The sequence below is a fragment of the Pristis pectinata genome, chromosome 2 (assembly GCF_009764475.1).
Source record: "Pristis pectinata isolate sPriPec2 chromosome 2, sPriPec2.1.pri, whole genome shotgun sequence".
Taxonomy (NCBI): Eukaryota; Metazoa; Chordata; class Chondrichthyes; order Rhinopristiformes; family Pristidae; genus Pristis; species Pristis pectinata.
The window spans coordinates 23,684,665-23,701,955 of record NC_067406.1 but is presented as its reverse complement, the minus strand read 5'-3'; the positions used below and the strand labels follow the sequence as shown (position 1 = coordinate 23,701,955).

The window sequence follows — 17,291 nt, the reverse complement described above, 5'->3', positions numbered from 1 at the left end:
TGGTTACAGGAAAATGCTTATGGTCAGACCTGACTGACTCAATAGGCCAAATAGCTACCCAAGTCATAGAAGAACAATTGAAGGATGACACCAGAAATAGCAGATGGTCTGGATTAGTTTAGTCTGCAAAAGACTCGAGTTGATAAGTTTGTAAAAACTGAAGGGTTTCAAATACAAGGACTTGTTGTGGATATCTTTACAGGCAAGGGAAGTTTAAAACAAGAGTACAAACACATTACTAAGGCATTCAAATTATTTTAATGTGGATGTTGCTATATGGAGTGTTTTTGATATTTGATTTGACAAATGCCTGTATGGTAGGTCTGGTGTGGCAGGTTAAATCACACAATCCAGGATGAGCTAGCCAAATAGACAAAATTGGCTCAGAAGAATTCAAGGGGTTGGTAGTGGAGAGTTGTTTCAGATTGGAGGCCTGTGGTGGTGCTGGGTCTGCTGCTTGTCATAGTAACGATGTGATTCACATGGTTAGTAAGTTTGTGAATGACACCAAAATTAGAGGTTATAGTGGACTGTGGAGAAGGTTAAGATTACAACAGGAAGTAGATCAACTGAAAAAAATGGGCCAAGGAACAGCAGATAGAATTTAAACTTTAAGTGCAAAGTGTTGCATTTTGGTGAGTTTACCATTTACTGTACAAATTCTGCCTGGGTTAAGTCCTGGAGAGTGTTGTAGAACAGAGACATCTGGGGTACAAGTACCAGGTTCCCTGAAAGAGGTAGACAGTGGTGAAGATGACATTTTGTGTGTTTGCCTTCAGCAGTCAGGGTATTGAGTACAGGATTTAAGTCACATTACAACTGTACAATATTGGTGAGGCTACACCTGGAATATTGTATGCAGTTCTGGTTGCCATACTATAGAATGTATGTAATTAAGCTAGAAGATTAACATGAAAGATTCACAAAGATGATAGCTGGACTGGAGGGCTTGAGTTATGAGGAAAGATTAGATAGGCTGGGGCTTCCCTTTATTTCCCCTTGCCCTCCACCACCCTGGAAGCTGAGGGAGAAGTGAATAGTCAGTCATTTTTCCAGGGTAGGGGAGTCAATCCAGAGAGCAGAGATTTAGTGAGGGGAAACCTTTTCCAAGGAGTGGTGGGTATATGGAACAAGCTGGCAGAGGAAGTGGTAGAGACAGGTACAATTACAATGTTTAAAAGACATTTGAATAAGTGTGGTTTGGAGGGATGAGTGCCAAATAGGACTAACTCAAGTTAGGCAACTTGGTTGGCATGAATGAGTTGGATTGAAGGGCACAGCTTGAGAGTAAGGATGATCACACAAGCCATAGACTATTGCATCAAATGGTCAAATCAGGAGTCAAAACTAATACAAAAGCTCACTGTACTGAGGGTCACCTCCAGTGACTTCACTAGAAATAAAAGGAGAATGTTGTACATTAGGTCAGGTAAGACACTACAATTTATTGCAGTTTTCTTCAAATCAAAATACCATTCAAGTTTTAAATAAAAATCAAAATTTAATGTTTGGCTTATGATGTAAAGCATCACAACTCATACAAATCCAATGCACTCTCCCTGAATACAAACCCCCTGGCTGATACATGTGCAAGTGAACAATTTTATATGCATTGCATATTGTCATTTCTGGAGGATGCATCAAGTGGCAACAATGACCTGCTTTCTATAGAATTTGCCTCTCCTATGGAATCTCTCCAATATTCCAAGTTTTGAAGATATAACTTAATGTGCTAGATTATTTCTTCCAAAATTAAGATAGCTTAAACATTTTGATTTTACTCTACTTGATCCAACTTCAACAGGGCACTACGTCATGATACCCTGGCTACTGATGGCTAGTACAGTAACTGGAAAGCTGACTTTCAACTAAATCTGTGTGTCTATGGGGCACAGCATTTCCACCAAAGTGAAACTATAGGCTGGGGCAGGTGAGAGTTAAGAGCATAGGAAAAGGAACATTGTGATACTGTAAATTAGGTGGTGTTAGTCTCCAAGAAACTACAGTTGAAATTAGTGCTGAGTGCCAGGAGGAAAATATTTGGTTGACCTCAATCCACTTGTGCAAGTGCTGCCCCTTGGGTTTTGTAGTTTATTTTAATCCAGGATGTTCAGAGGAACAACAAATGTTGGGCAGATACAGAACATGGTTGTGACAAAGTAAAAAGACTGGATACAACCATATCATTCCAAGTGAGAATTCTTGTAGTGGTACCCATGTGGAAAATGTTTTAATTAATGCCATTCACTACAAGTAACCAAACTGTAGAATACCTTTCATGAATCAATCCCACCACTGCGATAAATAACTTCTGACAGAAATCAATGATCCAAATTGTAATCACAAGAGATGTCAAACAAAGCAGACCTTTTAACTTTCTCCATTAGCATTCCACTGCTAAAAGATCATTCCTGGTTAATGAACCAGTTCACAGCTAGCAACTTTCTGGGGTTTGTTCACTTCCAGATACTCAGCTCTCATCAAGCCAAACCTTGGATCATCAAATTCTTTTTGTAGCACTCAAGGCTGCAGAGAGGTAATCCAGTTTTAGAACAACAGTATTTCTTGAAGTTTGAGCAACCCTCAACCCCACAGGTAATTGGTATGGGTACAGGCATCGAGGGTGCTGGCAATGGGGCAGGACATCCATGTGGAAAGGACACAGTAATCCCCGTGGCATTATTGGAATATCTAATCATTGGACAATGCATTCCCTTGGTCCTTCTGTCCCTCAGTGTTTTCACTTTTGCCTTATTGGTTTTTGTCAGCCGCTCAATTGTTTGGTTTTTACTGTCTTCAGCTTTCTTCGCAGCCTGCAGACGTCTCTTTCGAGCACGTTCAGCTCGTTTCACCATCATTTCCTCAGTCATCTCCTTCACTTTGTAGCCCATGGGCAACTCCAGGAGTGGTTGGCTTTGTTGCTTGTGTAGCAAGGCACGCTGCATAAATAAAGATCCATTAGAGAAATGGAGTAAATACTATTAACTCAAGATAGAGGTTATAATCTGAAATACAATCCCTGAAAAGGTGATGGAAGCAGATTCAGTAATAAGTGTTTATTCAATTTTCTTTTGCATATTAGATGAGCTATGGGAATAATTGGACTGCTATTTCTAAAAATTTATCAAATGCACATCTCTGTACACGAATTTTTAAGTGCCCAACGACAAGTGTCTGGGGTAACAATAAACCATAAAACTAGGCTAAATAATGCACGTGGCTTTATTTTGCAAATATAATTTTGCTCTCCTACAGCCTGTATACCCAATGCAACGGTTTTACAGATTAAAGGAAGAAATAATTCAGTGGTGTATGGGATGCTGGAGTGCAAGGCCAAGTTCTTTTGAAAGAGCAATACCAAAAGCAATCACAATACTGCAACAGTGACAACTAATTGGCTGGGTCAAGCTGGAGTCTACACCATTGGACTGTTCCCTGAACCCCTTAGCTCAAAAATGTTTGTGCCCTGCCACTGCAAGGCAAGAACAACATGGCAGCCAGGACCTTGGTGAACAAGTGGAATACTTGCCTGTCAACCTAATCAGGCTTGGGAAAGATAAGATATCTTTATTAGTCACATGTACATCAAAACACACAGTGAAATACATCTTTTGCATAGAGTGTTCTGGGGGCAGCCCACAAGTGTCACCACATGTCCAGCGCCAACAATAGCATGCCCACAACTTCCTAACCTGTATGTCTTTGGAATGTGGGAGGAAACCGGAACACCCAGAGGAAACCCACGCAGACATGGGGAGAACGTACAAACTCCTTACAGACAGTGGCCAGATTTGAACCTGGGTTGCTGGCGCTGTAAAGTGTTACGCTAACTGCTACACTACCATGCCTGCCCTGAAGGTGAGAAGTAACGTAAGAATTTGACTGATTCACTCAAAAGGGAAAGGGAACACTGGCTCCAAAGGGAGAAAAGCAGAGACATTCTCCAAGAACAAATCTACCACTAGAGTCAATCAAAATCATATAGCATGCTCAGAATGCCATTTTCCTCCACTGAACTTGGGCAAATATATACTTGTAAAACATCCCAAACAAACAGGAGCAAGCCATGTGGCCCCAAGCCTGGTCTGCTTTTCAACAAGATCACACTCCACATTCCTGCCTGATCCCCATAACCCTCAACTCCCCTTTACAGCAAAAAAAACTATCTACATTGGCCTTGAACCTATTCACAATGACTCAACCACCACCAACTCCAAACATTCACCACACTCAAATTCCTCTGTCGTCATTTTAAATAGGCAACCCCCAAATCTGAAGCTATGCCTAGTTCTAGATTCCTCCCAAGCTTGCTTAATTAGATCACTTCTCATTCATCTAAACGGTCATGAGTATAGCCCAGCATGCTCAAATCTTTCCTCATAAGACAGCCCTCTCATCCCAGCAACCAACCTGGTGAATTTTGTCCAGATTCTAAAATATATCCTTCAATAAACAAGAGTAAAACTATACAAGTACTTCAGTCTCACCAACATCCTATACAGGTGTAGCAAGGCTTAAATTGTTTTTTTTGTTGAAGTGTTTCCTTGTTTGCTTCCAAATTATTTGCTGTACATGAATCCGAGCTGCCACGAGGACACCCAGATCCCTCTGTACAACAGATCCCGTGGTCTCTCCACCTCCCAAACAGGATAACCTCATTTCTCCACATTATAATCAGTCTGTAAAGGTTAAGTAAGTGGGCAACACTTGGCAGATTGTCTTTGTTGGAACTTGCTTTTCTACTTACCTTGGAATCAGCATCATATTCGACAGTGATATACTCAGTTCCTTCACTCTAGCTGTTAACATAGATAGCTAAGGCCCCACCACTGATCCCTCCTTTACCCTACTATTTAAAGAATCTGAAAATGACAGTAATATTTTTTGTTAACCATGCCCAACCTTTGCTAATGTATTACTTCCAATACCATGAACTCCCTTGTGAACAGTTATTTTTCCACCACCCATTCCAGAGCAGTTTGATGCACAAAAACTCACTTCAGCTTTGGCTCTTTTGTCTTGTCAGTGGCTTCTAATCACCAACAATCCTTCCACTTGAAATGATTTCTCTGAATTTACACCAAGTCCCTTCATTACTTCTGAAGGTCTCTTTATAAACATTCTTTTAACTCCAGTTCACATACTCGTCTCTGAACCGTGAAGACCTCAACTTGCTCCTTAATTGCAAGGAGATCAGAACATGACATAACATCCATCTTGGGCTAAACCAGTGATTTACAAGTAGTTTTGCATTTCCTCCTTGTTTGTTTCTACTTTTGATCATTTATACAAAGGATTGCATTTACTTCTACAATCTCTTCAACTTGTAAGGATTTGTGCATACAAACTCCAGGTCTCTGTTCCTGCACAGTTTAAAATGTTCCTCACTCAAACTTCCAAATTACATTTCATACTTCACTGCATTATATTTACTCCACTATGCAAGTACACTTTCAGTTTGCCTGCATCCTTCTATTACTATTATCCTCAGTCTTTGCTATATTTCTCAGTTAATGCCTTCTGCAGACTCTATATTAGGACCAGCACATGGGCATCATTTCCAGCTCTGGAATATCCACTTCCCACCATGTTGAAAAATGTTCGGCTAATACTACGCTATTCACCAGTTTTGCATCCACGCTGCCACTACCCCATTAATTGAATGGAGTTCAGTTATTCTCTTATCATGTGGTACTTCAAAGTGTACACACACTTAATCAACCACACCAGCTTGGGGCATAATTTACCTTTATCAAATCTGTGTTACCATCTATTAGGCCACATTGAAGACTTCATGAAGCTAAAAGGGTTTGGATTGCTACCAAAGAACAATTAAAATAATGAAAAGATACTTATGCTTTTAATCAGATGAAACTTTGTTGAGAACTAAATGTGCAATTAATGCAGAAATCCCACAGGTTTTTCTAATATAACAGTCTGAAGTATGAAACAATGATAATGGTGTAAATCAGACCGCGAGTATTGGAGATTGGAAATTCACAATGCATCTCTTAATTCACTGAACCTGCTGACTAATTTGATAATAGGATTTGTTATTAATTATTTTTCCAGCCATACAATCCTCTCACCTGTCTGGCTGTCAGCAGAGATTCGTCAATCTCCTTCTTTAGCTCCCCATTGTCATCCAGCTCTCCTTTTTCTAAAGCATCCAGCCATCGTTGCTCCTCATCCTGTTCTGGTTCCCGAAGACTTTCCGAATCCAGATCTGGTAGAGGAGATGGATCCAAGTTGCTCTCTTCATCTGCAAATATGTTCATATGGGTCATTTGGGACACTTTTTTTAAAAAAGTAGTAACACTTTACATTACTTAAACATTTTATTTACTGTAACAAAAAATTAAAGGTGCACATTGTTAGCTTAAAAAGGGAATTTGTGGCAGAGGCAAACTACTAATTTTGACTAATCATAAATGGATAGGGCCAGAGTTGTAGAGTATAGAAATGGTCCCTTTAGCCCACCTTGTCCATGCCAACTGTTGTGCCCATCTACACATCCTATCTACCCACTTTAGGACTGTATTCATAATCTATAGGTATTCAAATGCCTATACAAATAGTAATAGGCTTCAAACATAGTAATTGGACACAATTCCACCACCACCTCTGGCAGAATTCCAGATATCAACCACAATGTGCACAAAACATACCAGATATCCTTTAAAACACCTACCTCAAACCTATGCCCTCTTGATTTTGATACCCCTACCATGAGGAAAAGATCTACCTCATCTACGGCTCTCATAATCTTACACTTTTTAAAAATCACAACACCCCTCAGCCGCCTTCGCTCTATAGAAAACAAACCCAGCCTACCCTATCTCTCCCCATAACTAAAGTCCTCCAGTCCAGGAATCATTCTGGTGCATCTCCTCTGCACTCTCTCCAGTGCAATCACATCCTTCCTATAGTTAACCCTAGAAAAAAAATTGCAACACAGCCATTTGCATCCCTTTGAAATATATTCCAAGTCATGAAACTCCAATGCTGCTATCATTTAGAGACATACAGGCCATCTCTGGGTTACAAACACACGACTTTGTGGACACCCCCTACATAGGACTGAGCTCCCAAAATATTATTAAAATTGGAAGTCTGACATATACATGCATTGTCCTATAATGACAGAGCTGGTTTCCCCTCTACTTTCAGTAAATTTTCTTTCTTATTACTCTTGTGCACTTTTGATGCCAATCATTGCAATACTTGAGGTATAGTTAGCAGAGAGTGATTTGTGTATTTACCAACTTACAAAAATCAACTTATGGTTGTCCATAAAAACAGAACCCATTTATTACCCAGACACAGATAATGCCAATTATGCTCCTATCAAAACAGACAACTTTGAATGACCAGAAAGGGAACAAAAAAGCTGTGAAGTCTCAGTCCAGGAGTAAGCTTTGTCCCTACAACTGTATGCATGGCAGTCTTGCCATGTTGATTACTGCATGACTGTTGTATACTTGAGGAACTGGATACAAAAATGGGAAAAAGGAGAGACCAATGATTCTCACTCTGACTAGGAAAAATTGGTAAGTCAATTAAAGATATTTCAATGAAAGGTAATTAAGGTGGCCATAAATTCCTTGAAAAGTCTAATCAATGCTAAGAAGCAAAGGAATCGACGAGTGCCAGATTCATAAATCAATAAAGAGCATTAACATAGATTAAAAGCACCATAAAATTCCACATAAAGCCAAGGTTTATTTCAAGGAGGATGATGATGACTAAAAGCAAAAGCTGTATTAAATTTGAAAAGAACCTAGACTAAACCAGACGTGAATTCTTGCTCTTTTCCCCTCAGGCCCATATTTTTTTTTGCTTCTTGGAAAGATACAAATGGGAAACCACAGGGATCAATGCTGGACCCTCAACTTTTTACAATTTATACAAATAACATGTATAAAGGCACAAAAGGTACAGTTGACAAATTTGCTGATGACACAAAATGGATAGGAAAACAAGTTGTGAAGAGAACATGGAGTCTACAAAGAGATGCAAATAGGTTGAGCAGAGATTTGGCAAATGGAGTACAAAATGTTAGAAAATGTAGAATTGCCCATTATGGTAGGAAAAGTGAAAAAAAAGGCTGCATAAATGATGAAAGATTGTGAAGCTGAGATGTAGAGGATTCTGGATGTCCTGATGCATGATTGACAAAATCCTAACATGCAGGTACTGCAAGTATTTAAAGTTAACAATATTTATTGCTAGGAAAATTGAATTTAAAAGCAGAGTTGACCGCATCTGGAGTGGTCTATTTAGGGATGTTAATGCAGTGGAAGCAATTCAAAGTTTTACCAGACAAATACTGGAGTGGACAGGTTGTCTTCTGTGGAAAGATTGAACATGCTGGAGTTCAGAAGAGTAAGAGGGGACTTTATCAAATGCACAAAATCTTGGAGGGATCACAGTAGAATGTATGTGGAGAATACATTTCCATTTGAGGAAAAATCTAGCAGTAGAGGGTCACCCATGAACATCAGAGACAAAGGCTTGAGACAAAGACAAATCAATGGCTTAGCAGGAGAAGCCAGAGAGTGGAAGTAGATGGTTGTCTCTCTGATTGGAGGCCTGTGACTAGTGGTATGCCGTAGGGATCGGTGCTGGGTCTGTTGTTGTTTATCATCTATATTAATATTTAGATGATAATGTGGTAAACTGGATCAGGAAATTTGGAAAAACTGGACACCAGATTGGGGGGCGCAGTGGACAGCGAGGAAGGCTATCAAAAGTTGCAGTGTGATCTTGACCAGCTAGGAAAATGGGCTGAAAAATGGCAGATGGAATTTAATGCAGACAGGTGTGAGGTGTTGCACCTTAGGAGGGCAAACTAGGGTAAGACTTACACGGTGAATGGTAGGGCTCTGAGGTGTGCAGTAGAACAAAGGGATCTGGGAATACAGATCCATAATTCCTTGAAAATGGCACCACAGGTAAATGAGGTTGTAAAGAGTTTTTGGCACATTGGTCTTCATAATTCAGGGCATTGAGTACAGGAATTGGGATGTCATGTTGAAGTTGTACAAGACATTGGTGAGGCCAAACTTAAGAGTATTGTGTGCAGTTCTGGTCACCTACCTAAAGGAAAGATATGAATAAGCTTGAAAGAATGCAGAGTAAATTTACAAGGATGTTGCCAGGACTTGAGGACCTGAGTTATAGGGAAAGGTTGAATAGGTTAGGACTTTATTCCCTGGAGCACAGGAGAATGAGGAGAGATAAGATATACAAAATTATGAGGGGTATAGACAGAGTGAATGCATGCAGGCTCCCCCCAACCACCCCCCCCCACCCCCTGCCCCAGTCCCCAAGGTTGGGTGAGACTAGAACTAGAGGACTCAGGTTTACGTTGAAAAGTGAAATATTTAAGGGGAATCTGAGGGGGAAGTTCTTCACTCAGAGGGTGGTGCGAGTGTGGAACGAGCTGCCAGTGGAAGTGGTGGATGTGGGTTCAATTGTAACATTTAAGGGGCTTGAATAGGTACATGGATGGGAGAGGTTTGGAGGGATATGGTCCGGGTGCAGGTAGATTGGACTAGGCGGAAGATCAGGTCGGCATGGACTAGATGGGCCGAAGGGCCTGTTTCTGTGCTGTTGAACTCTATGACCCTATAAAGCAAAATTTCCTCTCTTAGAATCAAGTCTTTTGAACTCTTCCTCAAAGTGTGGAAAAAAGACTTTGAATATAAAGACAGTCACAGAGATACTTAATAGGAAAGGGGCAAAAGGTACCAGTTAGACAGAACATGGGGAGGTGATGTTAAAAGCTGATCAGCCTTGATGTTTTTAAATGGCAGAGCAGAGATGAGGGACTTACTCTTGCTTGTAATTCAAATGTACTTGCAGGGACTTTTAAATAACTTCAACTATCAATTCAGATATATGGTTTTAAAATCATAGTCCATCAAGCTAGAGGATGCTGACAAAATCAGCACTTAAGAGCAAAAGATACTATCCACGATGATACAAATCAATTAGCAATCCACCAGACAAGGTTGGGGAGTGGCTCAGAAGCCCAGTGAAGATTGAAGGGAAACCAAATGATTCTTGAGAGATAATTAAGACCAGCCACACTTACCCAGCCAGGCCCGATACTGGTCCAATGGCACTTCATCTGGTTCATCATCATCAACCATCAGAGGGGATGGAGACTGCTTTAGCTCAGGGGCCAAGGAGAAGTGTGGCACACTGTTACACAAAATCAAAACACATGTTACAGGCAGAGTTATTAACCTTACAGACAGCTTGGAGAGCAAGGCAGCTAATTAGGAGACAAGACTGCAGATGCTGGAATCTGGAGCAATAAATCATTTGCTGCAGGAACTCAGCGGGTTGAGCAGCATCTGGGGGGTAGGGGGAGGAATTGTCAACATTTTGGGTTGAAACCCTGCATCAGGACTGAGAGTGGAAAAGTGAAATGGCCAGTATAACAAGGGGAAAGGCTGGGGGGGGGGGGGGGGGGGGGGGGGGGTGGTGCGACCAGAGTCCTAGGTGATTGGTGGACTGAGGAGGGGTGCAAGATGACAGGCAGGTGGTGCCAGGTAGGGGAGGGGAGCAAGGGTGGAGTTGGGAAACAGTGGCAGGTGTATGATAGATGGAGGCAGACAGAGAAAAAAAGGGGAAAAATAACCACTGAGCAAGGTGGGGGGAGGGGAGTGTGAAGTTAAGTGATAGCTACCCAAGGGAGATCAGCAGGAACAAAGCACTACCAGTGGTAAAGGAGGTGAGAATGGGAACGAGGGCAGAGGTGAACAGCAGTTGGAACCAAATTTGGGGCGGCCAAGAAATCTGTGTGAAATGAGTGGATGGAACCAGATAATATTTCTTTATTAGTCACATGTACATCGAAACACATGGTGAAATACTTCTTTTGCGTAGAGAGTTCTGGGAGCAGCCCGCAAGTGTCGCCAAGCTTCCGGCGCCAACATAGCACGCCCACAGCTTCCTAACCCATACATCTTTGGAATGGATGAGGGAACCAGAGCACCCAGAGGAAGCCTGCACAGACGCGGGAAAATGTACAAACTCCTTACAGACAACGGCCAGAATTGAACCTGGGTCGCTGGCGCTGTAATAGCGTTACGCTAACTGCTACACTACCTTGCCGGGGGGGGGGGGGGGGGGGGGGGGGGGGGCTGGGGAAGGGGACACAAAAATGGGAGGACGAGAGAAGGATTGGTTGGGGGGGTTTACCCATAATTGGAAAACTCAATATTCACACAGACAAGAAGAGGGGAAAAAATATGGAGAGGCATTTGGAGCAGGGGAGTGTGAAGACTGGAGATAACTGCTGGGGGAAGACAAGCAGGAACACAAAGGGCTACTGGTGCTATATTCTGATAAGTAAAGGAGGCGAGAAATGGGAACCAGTAGGGGAGGGGTGAATGGCAGTTGGAACCACAACACCGGTTGGGGAATGAGGGGGAGAAGGAGGAGAGATTAAGGCAATGGGAGAATTGGAATTGGTTCATTATTGTCACATGTACCGAGGTACAGTGAAAAACTGGTCTTGCATACCGTTCATACAGGTCAATTCATTACACAGTGCATGGAGGTAGTACAAGGTAAACAATAACAGAGTGCAGAATAAAGTGTTACAGCTACAGGGAAGTGCAGTGCAGGCAGACAATAAGGTCCAAGGTCATAACAAGGTAGATTGTGAGGTCAAGAGTCCATCTCATCATACTAGGAAACTGTTCAATAGTCTTATAACAGCAGGATAGAAGCTGGCCTTGAGCCTGGTGGTACGTGCTTTCAGGCTTTTGTATCTTCTGCCTGATGGGAGAGGGAAGAAGAGAGAATGTCCAGGGTGGGTGGGGTTTTTGATTATGCTGGCAGCTTTACTGAGGCAGTGAGAAGTGTAGACAGAGTCCGTGGACGGGGAGGCCGGTTTCCGTGATGTGCTGAGCTGTGTGCTGGAGGGGAGGGTTACCAAAAATTGGAAAACTCATTGTTCATGCCATTGGGTTGCAGACTACCCAGGTGGAATACGAGATGTTGTTCCTCGAGTTTGCAGTGGGCCTTCTACCATGCCAGGGTCGAGCCAAGGATGGACAGGTCAGTGGGGGAATTGAAATGGCATGGAACTGCTCGCCCAGTTTGTGCTTGGTCTCACAGATGTAGAGGAGGGCACATAGGGAGCACCGAATGCAGTAGATGAGACTGCAGGAGGTTCACATGAACTTTTCCCTCACCTGGAAGGGCTGTTTAGGTCCCTGGATGGTGGTGAGGGGAGGGGGTGCAAGACAAATGTTACACCTCCTGTGTCTCCAGGGGAAAGTGCCAGAGATCACAGAGGGGTGGGTAGTTGGGGAGGAATGAGGGGACCAGGGAGGCAACTAATTAAATCAACACTGTCACTTAAGATTTTATGCTATAGTTTTCCTTCTCCCCTCTTTGGATACAACACACCACCAGAGTCCAGGCCTTTGCCTCAAAATATGCAAGCAGCAAAGCTGTTCTTCCCAGAGCCATGGCCAGACTTGGTGACTAGCTGTGTCCTGTTTGCTTCAAGTGCACGAGAGGAAAGAGCTTTGCACATGAAGAAAGCTATCACAGCTGACTGAAAGACTGAGGTAGAATCCTAGCCCAAGCAATAACCAAATAGCAATTTAGCATGGCACAGACTGGCATTCCTCAAATTCTTCAGCGTGTGCATTTACATTTATTATCCATTCCCAACTGTTCTAATTAGGCACAGCTGTTAGGTCAGCCTTCTGTTGTAAAGCCCTCTTGAAGGTGCTTCACCACAAGAGCTGGTATTAAAAGTCAGAGTGTGCCATAAACAACTATGGCACAGATTGTACTAGTGACCCTCAACTTGAAGGCTTTTGTGGTCCCAGCCCACAACCAATTTAATTTCATGACTGAATTAATTAGAACTTCTGACCAGGTCCTGTCCACAGTGCATGACTGAAGTATTTACTGACAGAATTTTACATCAAAACCCAGCAGCAGCAAATTGCCATTATTCAGCAGATCCAAGTGATAAACTACGTTCTGACTACAGGTCTCTACTTCCTAACACACTCCACCTGCTATTAATAAAGCTGGTCTACAGAACAGGTTAACTAAACTCCAGACAACTTGGCAGGAGACTATGAAAATGTAATATAACCACTGAAACCTGTCACATATAGTTATTGATGTTTTTAACATGATATTGCTCATGTATTTAACAGCTTATTCTGGTACTTATCAGGTATTTTAAGATATGGGCATTAAAATAGGTTTAGCTAGGCCAAAATTATTTGTGAAATTCACTGACTGCAACCATCTTTGGAATTATCCCTTGTGAAGGGTAAGTGTACTTTTCCTCTATTATGAGAACAATACAGAACTATTCCAGGACCAACATGAAGGACTGAAAGCTAATCTTTTCAAGGTGTGCCACACAATTTAGAAGCTATGTTACCTCTTTGTACCCATGGTCTGCCCACCCAGTTTTATTTTAAGCTTCAGCTGGGGTTTCCCAGTGCCAGAGTCAGATTCCAGTGTCTCAGAGGAGAAGCCCAGCCCCACGTCAGCTTGATGATGCTTCTTTTTGTGTTTCTTGTGCTTCTTGTGTTTTTTCTTGTGAGAGCCGTGACCACCAGCTTCACCTTCTGTGAAAGACCAAAGAAAAAAAAAGGTGTCAAGGCCACTGATCACTCAATTCTCAGAGGAGCACATTATGTAAAGTCATAGCTAATAAGGAAAAATATATATTTAAAGACTACCTGTGGACAAAGTGACTGAGAGCATACTGAATCACTAAAATTTCAAAATGTTTAGTCTCATGATTCCAGGCTATTTTTCAGTTTTCAAAGTAAACTTTAACTGGTGGCTTGTTGCAAATTGGAATGGTTGATAAATGCTAACTATGCCAGCAACAATGACCGTCTCCCATCTCCAGTGGACGGGAAAAAGAATCTCATAACTAAGGAAGTTATGCCTGATGCCCACACTAATATATATTCATTAAAAATCATTTGTACCAGTTGTGTACAATATGTTATACATGGCAAGCGGCCATGGTCACACCTCCACAATGCTTACCGCAAAGTGCAATTGTTTAAGGTTGCCCAAGGCACAATGTAAAAGTATTCCCCCCCCCCCCCAAATTCTGAATCTAATAAAATTTTCTAAATTTTTGAAAAAAGTGATGTTATCTGGAAGAGTTTTAAAAGAGAATGAAGCAATAGGAGTTGAAATATTAATTAACTGTGACCTAATTAAAATGGTGGAAAAGGCAGGAGATTTGGTATGTAACCAAAGACACTTGCAAATTTCCATAGATGTACAGTGGAGAGCATTCTGACTGGTTGCAAACACAGCCTGGTATGGAGGCTTCAATTCACAGGATCGCAAGAGGCTGCAGAGGGTTGTAGATTCAGCCAGCTCCATCGAGGACATCTTAAAGAGGCGGTGCCTCAAGAAGGCAGCATCCATCATTAAGGACCCTCACCATCTGGGACATGCCATCTTGTTACTACCATTGGGGAGGATGTACAGGAGCCTGAAGACCCACACTCAGCGATTTAGAAATAGCTTCTTCCCCTCTGCTATCAGATTTCTGAATGGTCCATGAACACTACCTCATTTTTTTTTGCACTATTTTGTAATTTATAGTAATTTTCTCTTTGCACTGTACTGCTGCCACAAAACAATAAATTTCACAACGTCACAGTGAGACAAGATTCTGGAATCTGGAGCAACACACACAAAATGCTGGAGGAATTCAGCAGGTCAGGCAGCATCTATGGAAGTCAGTGATAATAAACCCCGATTCAGAGAGGCTGAATGGTCCAAAATGGAACATGTAGAGGCAGAAGAGATTTAGTTTAATTTGGCATCATGTTTGGTACAGACATCATGGGCTGAAAGGCCTGTTACTGTTCCATACTGTTCAATGTTATTCCTAAGGCAAATAGTTTAAATGCATCCAACATTAAGAATCCAGCATGGATTCCCAAGTGGGACACTTTCAATGTCACATCATCAGGGACTGAGTGCCCTTAAACTGAGACGAGAAGGAACTGTCCCAATTACCACCCATGTCCAGCAACTGCAGACCCTGGTTCGAAAAGCCAGCTTGGGTTTAGTGACCCCAAAGATTCACAGCTCCCAGCCTCAGGGACAAGTGGTGCAGAGCTCAATTCCCCAGAGAAACAACAACCAGTCCTAACCCAGGCTGCACTCCTCATCCTACTGCCCAGTGACATGGGGCCCCGGGCCATCCTACCCTCCCTGGAGCCGGCACTGACCACCCCCCCCCCACCCCGACCTCTCTCCGCGCCCCCCCTCCCCACGCCCGGGCCCTAGCACCGGTCTCCACCCCATGACCCCGACGCCCCCTCTGCCCCCCCAGGCCCCAATCTCTCTCCACCCCTCCCAGACCCCGACCGCCCCCCCTCCAGACCTCTCTCCCCCCCACCATCCCTCTACCCCTCCCTTCCGGCCCCCCCCCCCGACCTCTCTCCACCTCTCTCCGCCCCCCGACCTCTCTCCACCTCTCGCCGCCCCCCACCCCCCCCGACCTCTCTCCGCCCCCCACCCCCCCTCCACCTCTCTCCGCCCCCCACCCCCCCCTCCACCTCTCTCCGCCCCCCACCCCCCCTCCACCTCTCTCCGCCCCCCACCCCCCCCTCCACCTCTCTCCGCCCCCCACCCCCCCTCCACCTCTCTCCGCCCCCCACCCCCCCTCCACCTCTCTCCGCCCACCCACCCCCCCTCCACCTCTCTCCGCCCCCCACCCCCCCTCCACCTCTCTCCACCTCTCGCCGCCCCCCACCCCCCCGACCTCTCTCCGCCCCCCACCCCCCCTCCACCTCTCTCCACCTCTCTCCGCCCCCCACCCCCCCTCCACCTCTCTCCGCCCCCCACCCCCCCTCCACCTCTCTCCGCCCCCCACCCCCCCCTCCACCTCTCTCCGCCCCCCACCCCCCCCTCCACCTCTCTCCACCTCTCGCCGCCCCCCACCCCCCCGACCTCTCTCCACCTCTCTCCTCTCTCCGCCCCCCGACCTCTCTCCGCCCCTCGCCCCCTCACCCCCTCACCCCCTCGCCCCCCCGACCTCTCTCCGCCGCCGCTTCTTTCTTCTTCCCCATCTTCAGCAGCCGGTCAGTGACAGAAACCGCGAAGGGAACCACCAGGTCCCTTCCGGAGTAACAGTAAAAAACATCCGGCGTGCGGCCAGAGCGGTGACGAAAGTTCCTGGTCTCCCGCCACTGACACCCTCCGCCGGCGGGGCAGAGTTCTCGGGAAATAACGGAAGAGAAGCCGACAGAGGTGGACAATTATAAAATATGTAATGATGTACAAGATTGTTACACAGATAGAAAACAATAATAAACGGGTGAATATCCCCCCCCAAAAAAAAAGAAACTGCATATGCTGGAAATCTAAAACAAATACAGAAAATGGTGGGAATACTCAGCAGATCGGGCAGCGTCTGTGGGGAAACAGTTGATGCTTCAGGTCGGAGACTCTTCGTCAGAATACACGGGCCCTGTCAGGTTTCAGGCTGTGACTTGTGGGGTGCTGCAGGATCAATGCTTGGGTCCCAAGCTATTCACAGAATTATCAGCAATCTGGCCCTCCCCACACCAGCTTCAAACCACAGAAGTAGAGGTCTGATTCAAACCCATCATCTAATCTTCTCCCGTTATTGTAAATATCGATTTTACATACGTACATCTTACCTCTGCACCAGAAGGCAGCAAGTCACAGCCTTAACTAATATTCAGTGCAGTGCCAAAGATTCTGCCTCTTTCTAACTTAAGTGGATGTTAAAAGTAATTGAAGGAAAGCAACATTTAGGGACTGGTTTGAGTTTGAGCATCTGATTCCAATAACACTGCTGTGGGGTCGTTGTTGTTTTAATTGTCTAAAACAAACAATACCCCAAATGAGAAATTTTCAATGGCCTATTTTCACCAAGAGCTAAATAATAATATCCCTGCAGGTGCTACCACCACTGCTAATATGTCATAGCAAATGGCACTAATTATTCCTTAGCTGCCAATTGAAAAAGTCCCTGCAGGCTCATTACAGCAACTTACTGCTTTGAGTTTATTTCAAAGCTAATGGCTGCCTTGACATATTGAAAACTACATTACAAAAGGTAGCAAAATAATACCAGCAGAACTTCTTTCCCTTTGCACAACTTTCTGCTTGTGCACTTGACACTTGACACCTTTACACACTTCTTATTAAAACTAAAACGGTTGCACACTGCATAGTCAAGAAAGGCTCTGTCAACTAATTCACTTCTGTCAAAATTAGTCAGG

The 17,291-nt window shown here is 44.0% G+C and overlaps 1 protein-coding gene across 1 annotated transcript; it reads right to left on the bottom strand.

The window, feature by feature from the left end:
* Nucleotides 1-1,316: 1,316 nt before the first annotated feature.
* ino80b (INO80 complex subunit B) lies at nucleotides 1,317-16,232 on the bottom strand. The gene is made up of 5 exons (XM_052043387.1): nucleotides 16,076-16,232; nucleotides 13,436-13,625; nucleotides 10,100-10,209; nucleotides 6,090-6,262; nucleotides 1,317-2,939 (listed from the first exon to the last, which is right to left on the bottom strand). Exons 1-5 carry the CDS (start codon nucleotides 16,107-16,109, stop codon nucleotides 2,481-2,483), a joined length of 966 nt encoding a protein of 321 aa, XP_051899347.1. The 5' UTR covers nucleotides 16,110-16,232; the 3' UTR covers nucleotides 1,317-2,480.
* Between the last annotated feature and the right edge of the window lie 1,059 nt (nucleotides 16,233-17,291).